The following is a 20,000-nucleotide window of genomic DNA, read 5'->3' on the forward strand; positions in this document are numbered from 1 at the left end:
GAACAGGCAGGCAAAGGGCCACGATCGGATGGTGCTTTTACGTGTCTCCAGCGCAGACGCCAGTCGGGCGACGCTAGTAACTGCCACGCTCGAAATGTGCTTTTACGTATCACCAGCACAGACGCCAGTCGGGCGAAGCTAGTAACTGCCACGCTCGAACGGTGCTTTTACGTGTCACCAGCACAGACGCCAGTCGGGCGACGCTAGTAACTGCCACGCTCGAACGGTGCTTTTACGTGTCACCAGCACAGACACCAGTCGGGCGACGCTAGTAAATGCCACGCTCGAACGGTGCTTTTACGTGTCACAAGCACGGGTGTCTTAATTACAATTACCATTCGAATTTTTGATGTTGACGAACTTGACTCAACAGGTCTCCTCAAGAACAGCGGGTCAGCGTGTGTAAATATGTTATGTATATATATATAGTGGAGGCGCAATGGCCAAGTGGTTAGGGCAGTGGACTCGCGGTCGTAGGATCGCGGTTTTGATTCCCAGACCGGGCGTTGTGAGTGTTTATTGAGCGAAAACACCTAAAGCTCCACGAGGCTCTGGCAGGGGGTGGTGGCGATCCCTGCTGTACTCTTTCGCCACAACTTTCTCTCACTCTTTCTTCTGTTGGCCTGCTCGTTTAGCCAGCGGGGTGGCGTCATTTGAATGCTAAAACAATGCGAAGCGCATTGTGACTAGTGATGTGTAACAACATCTGATGGCCTGGTCGGTCACGGTGATATATATATATATATATGTGTGTGTATGTGTCTATATATATGAATGTGTGGACATGGTTGTGTGGTTAAGATGCCTGCTTTCCAATTACATAGTCTGGGGTTCAATCTCATTAATGCATGCCATCTTGGGCATATATCTTCAGTTATAGCCTTGGGCAAACCAAAGCCCCATGAGTGCATTTTGGAGATGGAAACTGAAATAGCTATAATACTATTTTGTTTCTCTGTCTGAAGGCTTTCCATTAATCAGGGATATCTTTCATGTTTTTCTCCCGCCTGTACAAATTTGTAACTCCTCTTGGCAAATGAAACGTGTGTAATGGTGTGTAAATAATCCTTTCTACTAAGGACAAGGCCTAAAATTGTGAGGGAGGGGTTAAATGATTACGTCAACACCAGTGTGTAACTGGTATTTAACTGGGGCAGTGAGCTGGCAGAAACGTTAGCGCGCCGGGCGAAATGCTTAGCGGTATTTCACCTGTCGTTACTTTGTGAGTTCAAATTCCGCCGAGGTCGACTTTGCCTTTCATCCTTTCGGGTTTGATAAATTAAGTACCAGTTACACACTGGGGTCGATGTAATCGACTTAATACCTATGTCTGTCCTTGTTTGTCCCCTCTATGTTTAGCCCCTTGTGGGTAGTAAAGAAATAGGTATTTCACCTGTCGTTACGTTGTGAGTTCAAATTCTGCCGAGGTCGACTTTGCCTTTCATCCTCTCGAGGTCGATAAATTAAGTACCAGTTACGCACTGGGGTCAATGTAATCGACTTAATACCTATGTCTGTCCTTGTTTGTCCCTTCTATGTTTAGCCCCTTGTGGGTAGTAAAGAAATAGGTATTTCACCTGTCGTTATGTTGTGAGTTCAAATTCCGCCGAGGTCGACTTTGCCTTTCATCCTTTCGGGGTCGATAAATTAAGTACCAGTTACGCACTGGGGCTCAATGTAATCGACTTTAATCTATTTACTTTTGAGGTGTCTGTGTGTGTATGTAGACATGCACCTGAACAAAATCCTCGCATCTATATGAACGGGGTAGACAGAGGGGTTAGGGTAGGGTAGATGAGGGTGCTGAGGTGACATACAACTGTAAATAGTGAGCTAGACACAACACTAAAAGGGCCTTGGCCACCCCATTCCCACCCGTTATTTTGACTACAACAACCGACCGCCACGCCACGATTGCTACTGCCTCAACACACCAACACCCCCCCCCGTCCTCACCTCCATTATTTTGACTACAACCACCTCGACATAACCAACAACACCCACCACCACCACCCTCACTATTGCATGCCTACACTGCAGCCACATCCAGCACCACCACCACCACCACCACCGCCTCACCCTTTCATACAATCTCCCTCCGACCCGATCCATTGGAAACCAAGATTGTCACACACCGCATTCCACTACTCCTCTCCACTGTACAACACACACTCTGTTTGCCTCAGTGTATGTGTGGAAAGTGAGTGTATACATATATATATATATAGTCAATAAAAAGGGTAAAATTAATTAATTATTAATTAATTCGACCGAGCAGTGTTCGGTATGTAAAACGACCATTTACGGTATATTTGAAATATTACTTTATAAAAATAGGGTAAAGTAAAATAATTTACTTTACCACACACACACACACATATAATATATATATATAATATACACACATATATATATATTACACATATATATATTATACACATATAGATAATATATATATAGATATATAATATATATATATATATATATATATATATATTATATATATACCATACATATATATATATATATATATACATATATGTATATTATATACATACATATATATGTATATATATAATATATATATATGTATATATATATACAATATATATATATGTATATATATATATCATATCTCTATATATCTATATACATATACATATATATTATTATCCATATACATATATATATACTATACATATACATATATATTATTATATATATACCTATATATATATATATATACCAATATATACATATATATATATCATCATCATCATCATCGTTTAGCATCCGTTTTCCATGCTAGCATGGGTTGGACGGTTCAACTGGGGTCCGGGAAGCCAGAAGGCTGCACCAGGCCCAGTCTGATCTGGCAATGTTTCTACGGCTGGCTGCTCTTCCTAACGCCAAACACTCCATGAGCGTAGTGGGTGCTTTTTACGTGCCACCTGCACAGGTGAGTTACATATTGACGTACCTATGTCTATTTACAGTAGTTACCTTATAAATGATGCAGTGCTGCATTGTCTATATGTGTGCTCCAAATGCACACACATGTGTGTGTGTGTGTGTTAATGATAATGATAATATCATCATCATCATCATCGTTTAACGTCTGTTTTCCGCGCTAGCACGGGTTGGACGGTTCGACCGGGGTCTGGGGAGCCAGGGGATTCTCCAGGCTCCAGTCTGATCTGGCAGTGTTTCTACAGCTGGATGCCCTTCCTAACGCCAACCACTCCGCGAGTGTAGTGGGTGCTTGTTACGTGCCACCTGCACAGGTGCCAGAGGGGTCTGGCATCGGCCACGATCGGTTGGTGCTTTTTATGTGCCACCGGCACAGAAGCCAGTCGAGGCGGTGCTGGCATCGGCCACATTCGGATGGTGCTTTTTATGTGCCACCGGCACAGAAGCCAGTCGGGGCGGTGCTGGCATCGGCCACGTTCGGATGGTGCTTTTTATGTGCCACCGGCACAGAAGCCATTTGAGGAGAGGGGTTGGCATCGGTCACGTTCGGATGGAGCTTTTTATGTGCCACCGGCACAGAAGCCAGTCGAGGCAGTGCTGGCATCGGCCACGTTCGGATGGTGCTTTTTATGTGCCACCGGCACAGAAGCCAGTCGAGGCGGTGCTGGCATCGGCCACGTTCGGATGGTGCTTTTTATGTGCCACCGGCACAGAAGCCATTTGAGGAGAGGGGTTGGCATCGGTCACGTTCGGATGGAGCTTTTTATGTGCCACCGGCACAGAAGCCAGTCGAGGCGGTGCTGGCATCGGCCACGTTCGGATGGTGCTTTTTATGTGCCACCGGCACAGAAGGCAGTCGGGGCGGTGCTGGCATCGGCCACGTTCGGATGGTGCTTTTTATGTGCCACCGGCACAGAAGCCATTTGAGGAGAGGGGTTGGCATCGGTCACGTTCGGATGGAGCTTTTTATGTGCCACCGGCACAGAAGCCATTCGAGGCGGGGTTGGCATCGGTCACGTTCGGATGGTGCTTTTTATATATATATAGCCGTATTTCGTCTGCCGCTACGTTCTGAGTTCAAATTCCGCCGTGGTCGACTTTGCCTTTCATCCTTTCGGGGTCGATAAATTAAGTACCAGTTACGCACTTGGGTCGATGTAATCGACTTAATTCGTTTGTCTATCCTTGTTTGTTCCCTCTGTGTTTAGCCCCTTGTGGGTAATAAAGAAACATATATATATATATATATATATGATGGCGTTAGGAAGGGCATCCAGCTGTAGAAACATTGCCAGATAAGACTGGAGCCTGGTGCAGCCTTCTGGCTTCCCAGATCCCCGGTTGAACCGTCCAACCCATTCTAGCATGGAGAACAGATATTAAACGATGATGATGATATATATATGTGACCACGTGTGTACCGTTGGCGATTTTTTTTACCTCTGTCTTCCTTTCTCCTATGTTTCCGACGTTAAACCCTCCTTCTTTCCTGAGCGTCCAATAATACTATATTTGTTCCACGTCCTCGCGTTGTCGTGTTTTTTTGTGCTTTCTTGTTTAGATTAACTTTCGTTTGCCAGCCTCGTCTGGCACGTAAAAAGTACCCACTACACTCTCGGAGTGGTTGGCATTAGGAAGGGCATCCAGCTGTAGAAACTCTGCCAGATCAGACTGGGCCTGGCGCAGCCTTCTGGCTTCCCAGACCCCAGTTGAACCGTCCAACCCGTGCTAGCATGGGAAACAGACGTTAAAGGATGATGTTATATATATATATACATATATATATATATGCACACACACACACATAGGCGCAGGAGTGGCTGTGTGGTAAGTAGCTTGCTTACCAACCATATGGTTCCGGGTTCAGTCCCACTGCGTGGCACCTTGGGCAAGTGTCTTCTACTATAGCCTTGGGCTGACCAAAGCCTTGTGAGTGGATTTGGTGGATGGAAACTGAAAGAAGCCTGTCATATATGTATGTGTGTGTCTGTGTTTGTCCCCCCAATATCGCTTGACAACCAGTGGTGGCAAGCCTGCATCCTTGTAACTTAGCGGTTCAGCAAAAGAGCCCTATAGAATAATACTAGGCTTACAAAAAATAAGTCCTGGTGTCGATTTGTTTGCTCCAGCATGGCCACTGTCAAATGACTGAAACAAATAAAAGGATAAAGAATGTATGTATATATATATACATATATATATTCTTTCTTTCTTATTCTTTTACTTGTTTCAGTCATTTGACTGTGGCCATGCTGGAGCACCGCCTTTAAATGAGCAACTCGACCCCGGGTCTTATTCTTTGTAAGCCCAGTACTTATTCTATCGGTCTCTTTTGCCGAACCGCTAAGTAATGGGTACATAAACACACCAGCATCGGTTGTCAAGCAATGCTAGGGGGACAAACATAGACACACAAACACACACACGCATATATATATACATACATATATATACATATATACGACGGGCTTCTTTCAGTTTCCGTCTACCAAATTCACTCACAAGGCTTTGGTCGGCCCGAGGCTATAGTACAAGACGCTTGCCCAAGGTGCCGCGCAGTGGGACTGAACCCAGAACCATGTGATTGGTAAACAAGCTACTTACCACACATCCACTCCTGCGCCTCTCTCTCTCTCTCTCTGTATATATATATATATATATATATACATATATAGATAGATATATATATATATCCACAGACACACACACACACACACACATATAGTGATATATATATATATATGTATGTATGTATACACACATGCACACCCTGTCAAGTGTCTCTCCCCAAACACACAGGAAGTTGTGTGTCAATAGGTGAGCATTAGTTCTGTTGTACTTTTAGTAGAGGAAGTGGCGCTGGTGGTGGTGTTGGTAAAGCTGTCAGTAGTTGTTGAAGCACAGGTCAGCTCATTCTGATGAAAGCCATTCCATCCCTGAACATCCTGTTTTTTTTTTATTCTTATCTAGTCAACTACATTACCTAGGGTGTGATTTGAGGTAGATTTGACTCCTATTTCTAATACATCTAGCTATCATATCAGAACGCCATCATAGATCGTTAGCTCCTACATGCATTTTTTTCTCTCCTTGCTTTTGTTCTGTGTATGTTTCTGACGAAGAGCATAGGCTCGAAACGTAAAAGACTTTTTCTCTTCCTGAGCGCCATACTAATACATTTGTTTGTTTGTTTGTACTCCACCTGCCTTCGTCTTCTACTCTTACTCTTTTACTTGTTTCAGTCATTTGACTGCGGCCATGCTGGAGCACCACCTTTAGTCGAGCAACTCGACCCCGGGACTTATTCTTTTGTAAGCCAGTACTTATTCTATCAGTCAGTTTTGCCAAACCGCTAAGTGACGGGGACGTAAACACACCAGCACTGGTTGTCAAACAATGCCAGAGGGACAAACACAGACACACACACATACATATATATATATACAACAGGCTTCTTTCAGTTTCCGTCTACCAAATCCACTCACAAGGCTTTGGTCGGCCCGAGGCTATAGCAGAAGACACTTGCCCAAGATGCCACGCAGTGGGACTGAACCCGGAACCATGTGGTTGGTTAGCAAGCTACTTACCACACAGCCACTCCTGCGCCTTTTGTTTATTTTCGTAAACCTTCCCGTTATCATATAGGGGTCTCCCTCATTGTCTTGTACACATACATTGATGAGATAGAAGTGAGTGATTTGAGGGAGATTTGGCTGCTATATCTGTAAGTAAATGTCGAACAATGAGAATGAGTGTTCAGCGCCGCATTGGTGGATAAAATTTTTTTAAATGTGTATTAAGGCTACCATTAGTTTCATGTTAAGAAATGGAAACAAACACATTCCTCCATGTGATCAGCTTGAAAAATTGTTAGGATGTTAAGATATTTTTCTTATGAGCTACTAGCAGTATCGCCCGGCGTTGCTCAGGTTTGTAAGGGAAATAACTATATAAGCATTTTTAGAGAGTTACTTCCCTTATATAACCTGAGCAAAAATCATTAAAAATGGGAAAAAGTGATGGTAAATTTTTTTTAAAATCATAGACTCATCGTAGACGCGCGCTAATACCCAGAAGGGCTCGATATGAATCACGACTATAAGATACCCGCTTTTGGTTAAACTGCACTGCAAAATGTGGGAGTAGTTAGGAATCTAAATCGGAGTAGACAGACACACACACACACACACAACTTTAGTTTTATATATAAAGATTAGAGCAAGGTCATCAGCATAGAGGAGCTCCCAGGGGCATCCTGTCTTGAATTCCTTTGTTATTGCCTGGAGGACTATGATAAATAAGAGGGGGTTGAGGATTGATCCTTGGTGGACCCATACCCCTACCCAGGATTCTTCACTATACTCATTGCCAACCCTCATCTTACTGACAGCATCCCTGTACATGGCTTGTACAACGAAAGTCAAGTACAGAGGTTTATCTTTGGCTAGGTATTTCTCCTGCAGCTGCCTTACCAGGAATATAGCATCAGTGGTGCTTTTCCCTGGTACAACCTCAAACTGCATCTCATCTAAACTGACTCTCTCCCTAATTAGTTGGGCCGTGACCCTCTCCATGACTTTTATTACCTGATCCAACAACTTGATATCTTTGTAATTATTTGTGTCTAATGTATCACCTATATGTTTCACCTGATTGACTATACAGGTGACTATAGCTGACACCACCACATATTTCCAGCATCTCTACTCTGATTCCTGATGGGCCAGGGGCTTTCCCTGTCTTCATACCCTTTATTGCTTTATCTACCAAGGTATTGTCAATTAGATAGCTGGTCCCTCTGAAAGAAGCCTGTCATATATGTATTTGTGTGTCTGTGTTTGTCCCCCCAACATTGCTTGACAACCAGTGGTGGCAAGCCTGCATCCTTGTAACTTAGGGTTCAGCTAAAGAGCCCTATAGAATAATACTAGGCTTACAAAAAATAAGTCCTGGGGTCGATTTGTTTGCTCCAGCATGGCCACTGTCAAATGACTGAAACAAATAGAAGGATAAAGAATGTATATATATATATATATATATTCTTTCTTTCTTATTCTTTTACTTGTTTCAGTCATTTGATTGCAGCCATGCTGGAGCACCGACTTTAAATGAGCAACTTGACCCCGGGACTTATTCAGCAGACTTTCTTTCTCCCATTCTTTCTCTTCATTTTGCAACCTTTCATAGAGGCATCTCTAAGTCTCTCTCTTTGCTGCTCCATTAACTGCAATTAACTTCATATCTACACCAATTTACACCAGTAAATTCTAAATAAAGGAAGAAGAATCAGCATGAGAAATCTTTTGGAAACTTTCCAATTAAAAGACAAATCCTCATTCAAACCCTATTTTGGTAAGCAGCTTGCTTACCAACCACATGGTTCCGGGTTCAGTCCCACTGCGTGGCACCTTGGGCAGGTGTCTTCTTCTATAATCTCGGGCCGACCAAAGCCTTGTGAGTGGATTTGGTAGATGGAAACTGAAAGAAGCCCGTCGTATATATGTATATATATATATATATATATATGTGTGCGTGTTTGTTTGTGTGTCTGTGTTTGTCTCCCTAGCATTGCTTGACAACTGATGCTGGTGTGTTTACGTCCCTGTAACTTAGCGGTTCGGCAAAAGAGACTGATAGAATAAGTTACTAGGCTTACAAAGAATAAGTCCCGGGATCGATTTGCTCGACTAAAGGCGGTGCTCCAGCATGGACACAGTCAAATGACAACCGATGCTGGTGTGTTTACGTCCCCGTAACTTAGCAGTTCGGCAAAAGAGACTGATAGAGTAAGTACTAGGCTTACAAAGAATAAGTGCTGGGGTCGATTTCCTCGACTAAAAGGCGGTGCTCCAGCATGGCCACAGTCAAATGACAACCGATGCTGGTGTGTTTACGTCCCCGTAACTTAGTGGTTCGGCAAAAGAGACTGATAGAATAAGTTACTAGGCTTACAAAGAATAAGTGCTGGGGTCGATTTCCTCGACTAAAAGGCGGTGCTCCAGCATGGCCACAGTCAAATGACAACCGATGCTGGTGTGTTTACGTCCCCGTAACTTAGCAGTTCGGCAAAAGAGACTGATAGAATAAGTTACTAGGCTTACAAAGAATAAGTGCTGGGGTCGATTTGCTCGACTAAAAGGCGGTGCTCCAGCATGGCCACAGTCAAATGACAACAGATGCTGGTGTGTTTACGTCCCCGTAACTTAGCAGTTCGGCAAAAGAGACCGATAGAATAAGTTACTAGGCTTACAAAGAATAAGTGCTGGGGTCGATTTGCTCGACTAAAGGCGGTGCTCCAGCATGGCCACAGTCAAATGACAACAGATGCTGGTGTGTTTACGTCCCCGTAACTTAGCAGTTCGGCAAAAGAGACTGATAGAATAAGTTACTAGGCTTACAAAGAATAAGTGCTGGGGTCGATTTGCTCGACTAAAGGCGGTGCTCCAGCATGGCCACAGTCAAATGACAACAGATGCTGGTGTGTTTACGTCCCCGTAACTTAGCAGTTCGGCAAAAGAGACTGATAGAATAAGTTACTAGGCTTACAAAGAATAAGTCCTGGAGTCGATTTGCTCAACTAAAGGCGGTGCTCCAGCATGGCCACAGTCAAATGACAACAGATGCTGGTGTGTTTACGTCCCCGTAACTTAGCAGTTCGGCAAAAGAGACCGATAGAATAAGTTACTAGGCTTACAAAGAATAAGTGCTGGGGTCGATTTGCTCGACTAAAAGGCGGTGCTCCAGCATGGCCACAGTCAAATGACAACAGATGCTGGTGTGTTTACGTCCCCGTAACTTAGCAGTTCGGCAAAAGAGACCGATAGAATAAGTTACTAGGCTTACAAAGAATAAGTGCTGGGGTCGATTTGCTCGACTAAAAGGCGGTGCTCCAGCATGGCCACAGTCAAATGACAACAGATGCTGGTGTGTTTACGTCCCCGTAACTTAGCAGTTCGGCAAAAGAGACTGATAGAATAAGTTACTAGGCTTACAAAGAATAAGTGCTGGGGTCGATTTGCTCGACTAAAAGGCGGTGCTCCAGCATGGCCGCAGTCAAATGACTGAAACAAGTAAATGAAATGAATATATATATATATATGTTTGTGTCTGTCTCTCTATTTCAGATATGATCAATATGTTAAAACTGTCTTTCCAACCTACTTGCTGCTGCTGGTTATTCACAGCGGGTGACGTGGTCGCTGCCCTCGCAATGTAAGTGTATACGTCATTGTTGTCAATAGCTGTCATCATCACCATCGTCATCATCACCAATATCAATCTTCTTATCATCCTCCTCCTCATCATTACCATCATCATCATCATCATCTATTTCCTTACTACCCACAAGGGGCTAAACATAGAGGGGGACCAACAAGGACAGACAGACGGATTAAGTCGATTATATCGACCCCAGTGCGAAACTGGTACTTATTTAATCGACCCCCGAAAGGATGAAAGGCAAAGTTGACCTCAGCGGAATTTGAACTCAGAACATAACGGCAGACGAAATACCTATTTCTTTAAAGTCGATTATATCGACCCCAGTGCGTAACTGGTACTTATTTTAATCGACCCCCGAAAGGATGAAAGGCAAAGTCGACCTCAGCGGAATTTGAACTCAGAACGTAGCGGCAGACGAAATACCTATTTCTTTACTACCCACAAGGGGCTAAACACAGAGGAGACAAACAAGGACAGACAGACGGATTAAGTCGATTATATCGACCCCAGTGTGTAACTGGTACTTATTTTAATCGACCCCCGAAAGGATGAATGGCAAAGTTGACCTCAGCGGAATTTGAACTCAGAACGTAATGGCAGACGAAATACCTATTTCTTTACTACCCACAAGGGGCTAAACACAGAGGGGACAAACAAGGACAGACAGACGGAATAAGTCGATTATATCGACCCCAGTGTGTAACTGGTACTTATTTAATCGACCCCCGAAAGGATGAATGGCAAAGTCGACCTCAGCGGAATTTGAACTCAGAACTTAGCGGCAGACGAAATACCTATTTCTTTACTACCCACAAGGGGCTAAACACAGAGAGGGGACAAACAAGGACAGACAAAGGGATTAAGTCGATTATATCGACTCCAGTGTGTAACTGGTACTTATTTAATTGACCCCTAGAGGATGAAAGGCAAAGTTGGCCTCGGCGGAATTCGAACTCAGAACGTAACAGCAGACGAAATACCGCTAAACATTTCGTCCGGTGTGCTAACGATTCTGCCAGCTCACCGCCCTCCTCTTCATCTTCATCACCATCTCTTTTTCCTTAAGCTTCCATGCATTTAACAGGTTATCTTCTAGTAGAGCATCCTACGTAAGGAACAGATGTGTTTCCCAAAGTATAGACAGATATCTTTGAGTGAACACATAGAGAGATGTGCAAGAAATTTCAGTTTTCCTCACCTACCAGCAAAGAAACAATTTCTGTACAGGAACGTTTAAATGTAAAATGGCTAACCACTAAGGGTGGGTGTTACTGTAGCTTTTAGCCCCAGGTGATCATCGTCTCCAGCTGGCTTTAGGCACACTATCTGTACTCTTATGGTATTTGCAAAGGGAGGTCATCCCTCTCTCGTCAACCTAAGTGATACGCACGGACTGCAGTTTCTAGGTATTTGCCTGTCTTCAGTGTACGGCAACCACCGGTTTTCGATGAAGGGAGACCTGTTTGCAAATCCTTATTTATTGTTTTTCCAGTAACTTCCGTCACTGATTTCGAAAAACTGTCTGCAAGCAATAATAAATCTCTGAACGAGATGTAAACAGTAACCGCTCGACAATGTAAAGTATACTAGCCATCTCAATATGGCTAACCACTAGGGATGGGTGTTACTGTAGCTTGTAGCCCCAGGAGAACATCGTCTCCAGCTGGCTTTAGGCACGCTTTCTGTGCCCTTATGGTATTTGCAAAGGGAGGTCATCCCTCTCTCGTCAACCTAATTGATACGAATAAAATTTATTTATCAAAAAATACAGAACATACCCCTAAATACGAATGTGTAAGCAATTTTGGTGCCAGTATATATTTTAATTCATGATCACATATCCATCACTGAACATATTTCATCTCATTACTTTAACTCATTAGTGGACTGGGTGCTTTCTCCATCAGTGAGTCAACCAGTAACCCGAAAGACAAAGCTCTTCCTCACTCAACCGAGTGGGATGAATCATAATGAGGGAGATGACTTTCTGCCAGTTGAAGAGAGGTTAAAATTCAATACATGGACCAAAGCAGCAATTACCCCCCCCCCCTGTTCCAAATAATAACTATCACGAATTAACTACCCTTAGATTCTTTTTCTTTGTTGATTCATTCACAAACTTTCATACAAGAAACTAGACTAAAAACATCTTTAAAATATATGAAATCACAATAATTTCAATGTCATGATTAGCAAAAGCGAAACCAGTCTACAACCACAATACTATTTCATTTAAAATATATTAAAACTATGTGAACTGTGTGCATTTTCCTTTTTTTAGTATATATGTGTTTTTTTGCATTACAAGTCACCACATGGGGCTAATTGAAATTCTGTTTCCCTTTCCTTACTATATATATATATATATATATATGTGTGTGTGTGTGTGGTGTATAAATATATATGTATGTATCTGTATGTGTGTACCCACATACATGTATGTGTATTCTGTATATTATAAAAAATTGTGTGTATATTATATATACATAAAATGTATGTTATATATGTGTGTTTATGTGTACATAATTGTCTTTCTGTTTCTGGTGCTGAAGAGCGGATAAAGAAAGCAACCGTATCTTTATCTTTGATGGGAAAGGCAAGAGTGAGCCATTACACATTGTTGACAAGTTACACAACAAGCCTGTCCACCTGATCTCTGTAAGTAGACAGTGTCTTTATTGTCTCTATCTTTACTCTCCATCTCTCTCTCTTTCTTATCTCCCAACTGGGGTCACTTTTTGGATCTTTTCCTTTCGAACGGCAGACAATTTCTAGTTAACTAAACACTTTAAAACTTCGTATACTGGTAGAATGTGTCAAAATAAAAAATTTTTTTCTCTTGGCTTTCTTGAGAAAATTGTAATTTGTTTGTTTAACGTAGTTTAATTTTTCAAATTTTAACCAATCCTATGCTCTCTTTTGAGCTAAAATCATTTGCTGCGTCTAAAACTGAGACAAAATCCTCTAACTAACCCTAAAACTCCCCCCTAACCCTAAATTTTTTTTTTCTTAATTGTTAAATTAATTTAATTGTCACGCGTGTAAAAAAAACTAAAGCAATGGAATTAAATTGATTTAACAATTAAGAAAAAAAATTTAGGGTCAGTATTGGGGAGGTTTAGGGTTAGTGACAGGATGTTGTCCCAATTTTAGACGCAGCAAATGATTTTAGTTGAATGGAGGTAATCGATTGGTTAAAATTGTCGAAATGCTCAGATTTTCAGACGAAATATCTTACAAACTATAGAATTTTCTCAATAAAGCCAAGAAAAAATGATGTTTATGACACCAGCAGTTATGTTAACGCCTGTATGTATATATGTATGTATATCTTTTGTTTTCTCCTATTTTCAACAGTACAACTCGCAGTTTGATGTGGTGGTCTCCTCAGACGAGAGTGGAATGCTGGAGTATTGGACCGGTCCTAAACGTGACTACGGCTTCCCAAAGAACATCAGCTGGTTGTACAAAACAGACACTGATCTCTATGACTTCATTAAGGTAAGTTTGCTCTTCTCTAACAATGCTAATCTCTTTCACGTTGAGGGATAGATGAGAGAGTTGTTGTTGTTATTGACATTGTCGTCACCGTCTAGGTATGTATTATATATATATATATATATATATATATATATATATATATATATATATATATAAATATGTATATATACTCTCTCTTTTTACTCTCTTTTACTTGTTTCAGTCATTTGACTGCGGCCATGCTGGAGCACCGCCTTTAGTCGAGCAAATCGACCCCGGGACTTATTCTTTGTAAGCCCAGTACTTATTCTATCGGTCTCTTTTGCCGAACCGCTAAGTGACGGGGACGTAAACACACCAGCATCGGTTGTCAAGCAATGCTAGGGGGACAAACACAGACACACATACATATATATATATATATATATATATATATTATATATATATATATATATATACGACAGGCTTCTTTTCAGTTTCCGTCTACCAAATCCACTCACAAGGCATTGGTCGGCATGGGGCTATAGCAGAAGACACTTGCCCAAGGTGCCACGCAGTGGGACTGAACCTGGAACCATGTGGTTGGTTAGCAAGTTGCTCGACTAAAGGCGGTGCTCCAGCATGACCGCAGTCAAAATGACTGAAACAAGTAAAAGAGTATATGTACATACATGCACACATATATACACACACACATCTTGGGTCTTCTGGATACCAATACCTCTTATATGAATAGATATATATATATATATATATATATATATATATGTAATATTTCTTTATCTCCCTCTCTCTCTTTTTACAGTATAAATCAATTCCTACCCACCTGTCTTTCTCCCCCAATGGTTTGTTAATGGCTGCAGTCTCCACTGACAGAAAGGTATGTATATTGCCATCTTCTATGCTATACACCATTTCTCATTTCTACTCACTCTCTCTCTCTCTCTTTCCATATATATCATCTGAACGTGGCTGTTGCCAGCACCGCCCCGACTGGCCTCTGTGCCAGCACCGTCCGATTGTGGCCGTTACCATCCTCGCCTGGCACCCGTGCTAGTGGGACGTAAAAAGCACCATCCGATCGTGGCCGTTTGCCAGCCTCATCTGGCACCTGTGCGGGTGGCACGTAAAAAGCACCCACTACACTCACGGAGTGGTTGGCGTTAGGAAGGGCATCCAGCCGTAGAAACATTGCCAGATCAGACTGGGCCTGGTGCAGCCTTCTGGCTTCCCAGACCCCAGTTGAACCGTCCAACCCATGCCAGCATGGAAAGCGGACGCTAAACGAAGATGATGATGGAACCAGTATTTTATGAGCAGATACCTTCTTCTGAACAATCCTCCCAGTTTTTCAAGTTTCTGATGTTTCTGCTTGATCCCGCTGGTCATCACACATCAAATGTGCAAAGCCTCCGGACATTTTGTGCACCAGCGATGCAGACGTGGCCTCACTGCTTTTTGCTTCTGTTTCATGTGGAGAAATCACACACGAAATCGATCAACATCAATGGAATTTGTAGTTGTGATACCAGTGCCGGTTGCACGTAAGAGAACCATCCGAACGTGGCCATAGCCAGCGCCGCCTCGACTGGCCTCTGTGCCAGTGACACATAAAAAGCACCATCCGATCATGGCCATTGCCAGCCTCGTCTGGCCTCTGTGCCCGTGGCACGTAAAAAGCACCATCCGATTGTGGGCATTGCCAGGCTTGCCTGGCCCCGTGCCGGTGGGACGTGAAAAGCACCATCCGATCGTGGCCGTTTGCCAGCCTTGCCTGGCACCCGTGCCCGTGGGACGTGAAAAGCACCATCCGATCGTGGCCGTTTGCACGTAAAAAGCACCCACTACACTCACGGAGTGGTTGGTGTTAGGAAAGGCATCCAGCCGTAGAAACATTGCCAGATCAGACTGGGCCTGGTGCAGCCTTCTGGCTTCCCAGATCCCGGTCGAACCATCCAACCCATGGTAGCATGGAAAGCGGACGCTAAACGATGATGATGATGATGATGATGATGTGCATGCATGTATGCAAACGTATGCATGTGTGTAAATGTGTGCATATGTGTGTGTGTGTGTGCGTGTGTTTGCGTGTGTGTGTGTGTGTGTGTTTGTCCGTGTGTGTGTGTGTGCGTGTGTTTTACGAGTGTTCCCCCTGTCACATCTTCACCATCTTCTCTCCCCTTCTCCCTTCCGTTTCCCCCCCTCTTTCTCATCCACTACATCCCGCCCCCTATTTCTCTCCCTCGGTTCTTACTCTAACCTTTCCTCATCTGGTTCCAAACCCCTTCTCTCCCTCGTGGGGGTGGGTGGGTCTTTTTGTTGCAAGTTACGGTGGGGAGGGGGGCGCTGTGACCTCACTGTCGCCAGTGTCACGTACAAAAGCACCCAGTCCACTCTCTGAAGGGGTGGCCATTAGGAATGGCATCCGGCTGTGGAAAACAAACCGAAGCAGGCATCGGAACTCAGTGTAGCTTTCCAGCTTGTTTGGATATTGTTGAAGCATCTAAGCCATTCCAGCAGACGAGGCTGGCAATGGCCACGATCGGATGGTGCTTTTTATGTGCCACCGGCATGGAGGCCAGGCGAGGCTGGCAACGGCCACGATTGGATGGTGCTTTTTATGTGCCACCGGCATGGAGGCCAGGTGAGGCTGGCAACGGCCACGATCGGATGGTGCTTTTTACGTGCCACCGGCATGGAAGCCAGTCGGGGCGGCGCTGGCAACGGCCACGTTCGGATGGTTCTCTTATGTGCCACCGGCACTGGTATCACAGCTACAATTTCCATTGGATGATATATATAAACATTACCAACCGCGTATATTTAACATACATGCTTCATATATTTGCTGTTAGGTTGGGGCTTGGCGAGGCCTTAAGACACCCAAGAACCATGACCAGGTGAGAGAACTCATCGCTAATTCAATCTGGGAGAGAGGGGACATTGATGCTTCACCATTTTTGGCCTCAAAAATAGCAAAACATCCAAGTCCTAGATTGGATTAGCAGTGAGTTATCTCACCTGCTGATGACTCTCAGGTGTTTCAACACCTGATGCTTTGGTCATGGTGATGATGATGACATATACAACTGCTTCTTTTTTTCTCTCTTTCTTCTCTGTCCAGGTTCGAATCTTCAAGTTTCTCACAGGTAAACTCTCCAAAGTGTTTGACGAGTCCCTGGAACGAGTCACGGCTGTTCAACAGGTATGTGAACCATGCAACTATTGGAGGTGGTGTCGGGTATTGTTGGGGGGGGGGGATTTTGTGGATGTTGGGGTGTGGGGTGGAGGGAGGTGTTATGTCTTTTCCTGTTTCATTACATCCCTTCAGCTGAAATTGTCTCTTGGGTGTAGTAGTAGTAGTAGTAGTAGTGGTGGTGGTGGTGGTGGTGGTAGTAGTAGTAGTAGAAGTAGTGGTAGTAGTTGTAGTAGAAGTAGAAGTAGTGGTAGTAGTTGTAGTGGTAGTGGTAGTAGTAGTAGTTGTAGTAGTGGTAGTAGTTTCTTCTACTATAGCCTCGGGCCGACCAAAGCCTTGTGAGTGGATTTGGTAGACGGAAACTGAAAGAAGCCCGTCGTATATATGTATATATATATGTGTGTGCGTATGTTTGTGTGTCTGTATTTGTCCCCCCTAGCATTGCTTGACACCCGATGCTGGTGTGTTTACGTCCCTGTTACTTAGCGGTTCGGCAAAAGAGACCGATAGAATAAGAACTGGGCTTACAAAAAGAATAAGTCCCGGGGTAGATTTGCTCGACTAAAGGCGGTGCTCCAGCATGGCCGCAGTCAAATGACTGAAACAAGTAAAAGAGCAAAAGAGTAAAATTGATACTTTAATAAGCACAGATTTAATACTCCTATCTGCTCGGATTTAATAAACCGATATGCACAAATTTCATACACCAATCTGCATAGATTTCATAACATATTTCCCGTTATTCCATGTTATTCTAATTCCTCTCTTCCAATTGTATTTCCTTTTAACCATAGTTTTTCTGTTTCTGTTTTCTCCTCTCCAACCATGGCCACCTCTCCTGAAGATCAAGCAACAACTTCCCAACATGGAATTCGGCCGACGTATGGCCGTGGAACGAGATTTAGAGAAGTCGACCTCTTTCAGGAATTGCAACATTGGTGAGTGTTGGTGAAGGGGAGGAGGGGTGATGGTGGTGGTGGTGGTTGATATTTGTGGTGGTGTTGGTGGTGATGTTCGTTAAGAATAGTTCTGTAGGACTGCAGCTGGTCCAGATAGGCTCATTTTCAACAATCATCATCATCATCATCATTTAACGTCCGCTTTCCATGCTAGCATGGGTTGGACGGTTCGACCGGGGTCTGGCAAACCAGATGGCTGCACCAGGCTCCAGTTTTGAACTAGCAGAGTTTCTACAGCTGGATGCCCTTCCTAACGCCAACCACTCCGAGAGTGTAGTGGGTGAAGTTATGTGCCACCGAAACAGGTGCCAGACGAGGCTGGCGAACGGCCACGCTCGGATGGTGCTTTTTATGTGCCACTGACACAGGTGCCAGATGAGGCTGGCGAACGGTCACGATCGGATGGTGTTTGTTACGTGCCCACAGCACGGAGGCCAGTCGATGCAGTACTGGCTACGGCCACGTTCGGATGGTTTTCTTGTGTGCCACCGGCACTGGTACCACAAAGATACAAATTCCATTGATGTTCATCTATTTTGATTTGGTTTGATTTTCAACAATGTACTTTGAAAGCGCTTGAGTGCCGTAGGTTGTTTCACGAATGACAGCAGCGGGAAGGCTATTTGACCCTGACCTGAATGCTTGCGGCAGGCCATACGTCGACAATTCATTTCCACCCAGTTTAGCAATTCTGTCTTCAATGTCAATGAGTGTTTTGTTATAGATTTCATTGCTGATACCCTCCATGTCATTCCGAAAAGCTCTACCTGCGACGATTTCATCTCAATCGAAGGAGAGGGGCTTCCTCCGTCCGGGTTGCGGATCCGTTGAACAAGCTGCCAGACGAGATGGTGAAGATGCCGACGACCGCTTTGTTCAAAGCCTCCCTTGACCTCAAGTGGCCTGAACTCTTTACATGAACACCACCCTGTACTTAACTCCATGTCCCCCTACATGACCTTGCTATTTGCTTTTGAGCCAAATTAACTAACTAACTAACTAACATGTCAGGATAGAGCAGTTGAGCTTGGTGCTGAAAATCTTCAGCCAGGTTGCCTCTATATTTGAGCCATAGAGTGGCCGGATCATACAGTTCGCATGCCTGTAGTAATACTGCAAATAGTGCCCTGAGTCTTTTAGGTGATTGTGATAAAGCAGCCTCTCCTAAAGTTGCATCCCATTGTGCACCATCTTCTAACAGACCTTGTCGATAGCAGGCTTCTCTGTTAAGATGAGGTAGGGTTTGCACTCTGACCTCGTAAGACCCTCACTGGCCCTCAACTACCTGAAACCAGGCTCTGATGGGTCGGAGGGTTCAGTCACCCAGGTACCATCCACGTGCAACTGTAGGGAACCACCAACAGATGATAGACGCAATGATGCACTGTTCCTGCACATGTCCCTTCTACAAGTGCTACCATTATATCTCTATTCTTTTCTCTTATTTCAGTTTTTGACGAAACTGGTTACTTTGTCCTCTACAGCTCTATGCTGGGTGTGAAAGGTAAGATGTCTTCTAAATTGGATTATATTTCATTGTCTAATATTTACAGATTTCATGGTGGAATAAGCACAATTTTGTATAATTTTATTAAATCTCAGAACGAGATGTAAACAGTAACCGCTCAACAATGTAAAGTATAATAGCCATCTCAATATGGCTAACCACAAAGGGGGTTGTTACTGTAGCTTGTAGCCCCAGGAGATAATCGTCTCCAGCTGGCTTTAGGCACACTATCTGTGCTCTTATAGTATTGGCCTCCCTTTGCAAATACCATAAGGGCACAGATAGTGTGTCTAAAGCCAGCTGGAGACTATGATCTCCTGGGGCTAAAAAGCTACAATAACACCCCCCTTTGTGGTTAGCCATATTGAGATGGCTAGTATACTTTACATTGTATAATTTTATCTGCACAGATTTCATCCTGTAATTTTCCAAACCCAAAACTCCGACTTCAGTGATGGAGCAGAAAGCACTTAAAACTGGGTTTTACTCTTTTACTTGTTTCAGTCATTTGACTGCGGCCATGCTGGAGCACCGCCTTTAGTCGAGCAACTCGACCCCGGGACTTATTCTTTGTAAGCCCAGTACTTATTCTATCGGTCTCTTTTGCCGAACCGCTAAGTGACGGGAACGTAAACACACCAGCATCGGTTGTCAAGCAATGCTAGGG

The 20,000-nt window shown here is 43.8% G+C and overlaps 1 protein-coding gene across 1 annotated transcript in view; it reads left to right on the forward strand.

Moving 5' to 3' along the window:
• Positions 1–10,048: 10,048 nt before the first annotated feature.
• The window catches only part of LOC118768589 (peptidylprolyl isomerase domain and WD repeat-containing protein 1-like), a 19,933-nt gene continuing 9,981 nt past the window's right edge, over positions 10,049–20,000 (forward strand). The window contains exons 1-7 of the mRNA XM_036515370.1: positions 10,049–10,182; positions 12,744–12,849; positions 13,549–13,692; positions 14,477–14,551; positions 16,796–16,876; positions 17,712–17,805; positions 19,277–19,330. Coding sequence (XP_036371263.1) covers positions 10,097–10,182; positions 12,744–12,849; positions 13,549–13,692; positions 14,477–14,551; positions 16,796–16,876; positions 17,712–17,805; positions 19,277–19,330 — 640 coding nt within the window. The 5' untranslated portion in view covers positions 10,049–10,096. The remainder of the gene's footprint in view (positions 10,183–12,743; positions 12,850–13,548; positions 13,693–14,476; positions 14,552–16,795; positions 16,877–17,711; positions 17,806–19,276; positions 19,331–20,000) is intronic.

Source organism: Octopus sinensis, linkage group LG30 (genome assembly GCF_006345805.1).
Source record: "Octopus sinensis linkage group LG30, ASM634580v1, whole genome shotgun sequence".
NCBI classification, from domain to species: domain Eukaryota; kingdom Metazoa; phylum Mollusca; class Cephalopoda; order Octopoda; family Octopodidae; genus Octopus; species Octopus sinensis.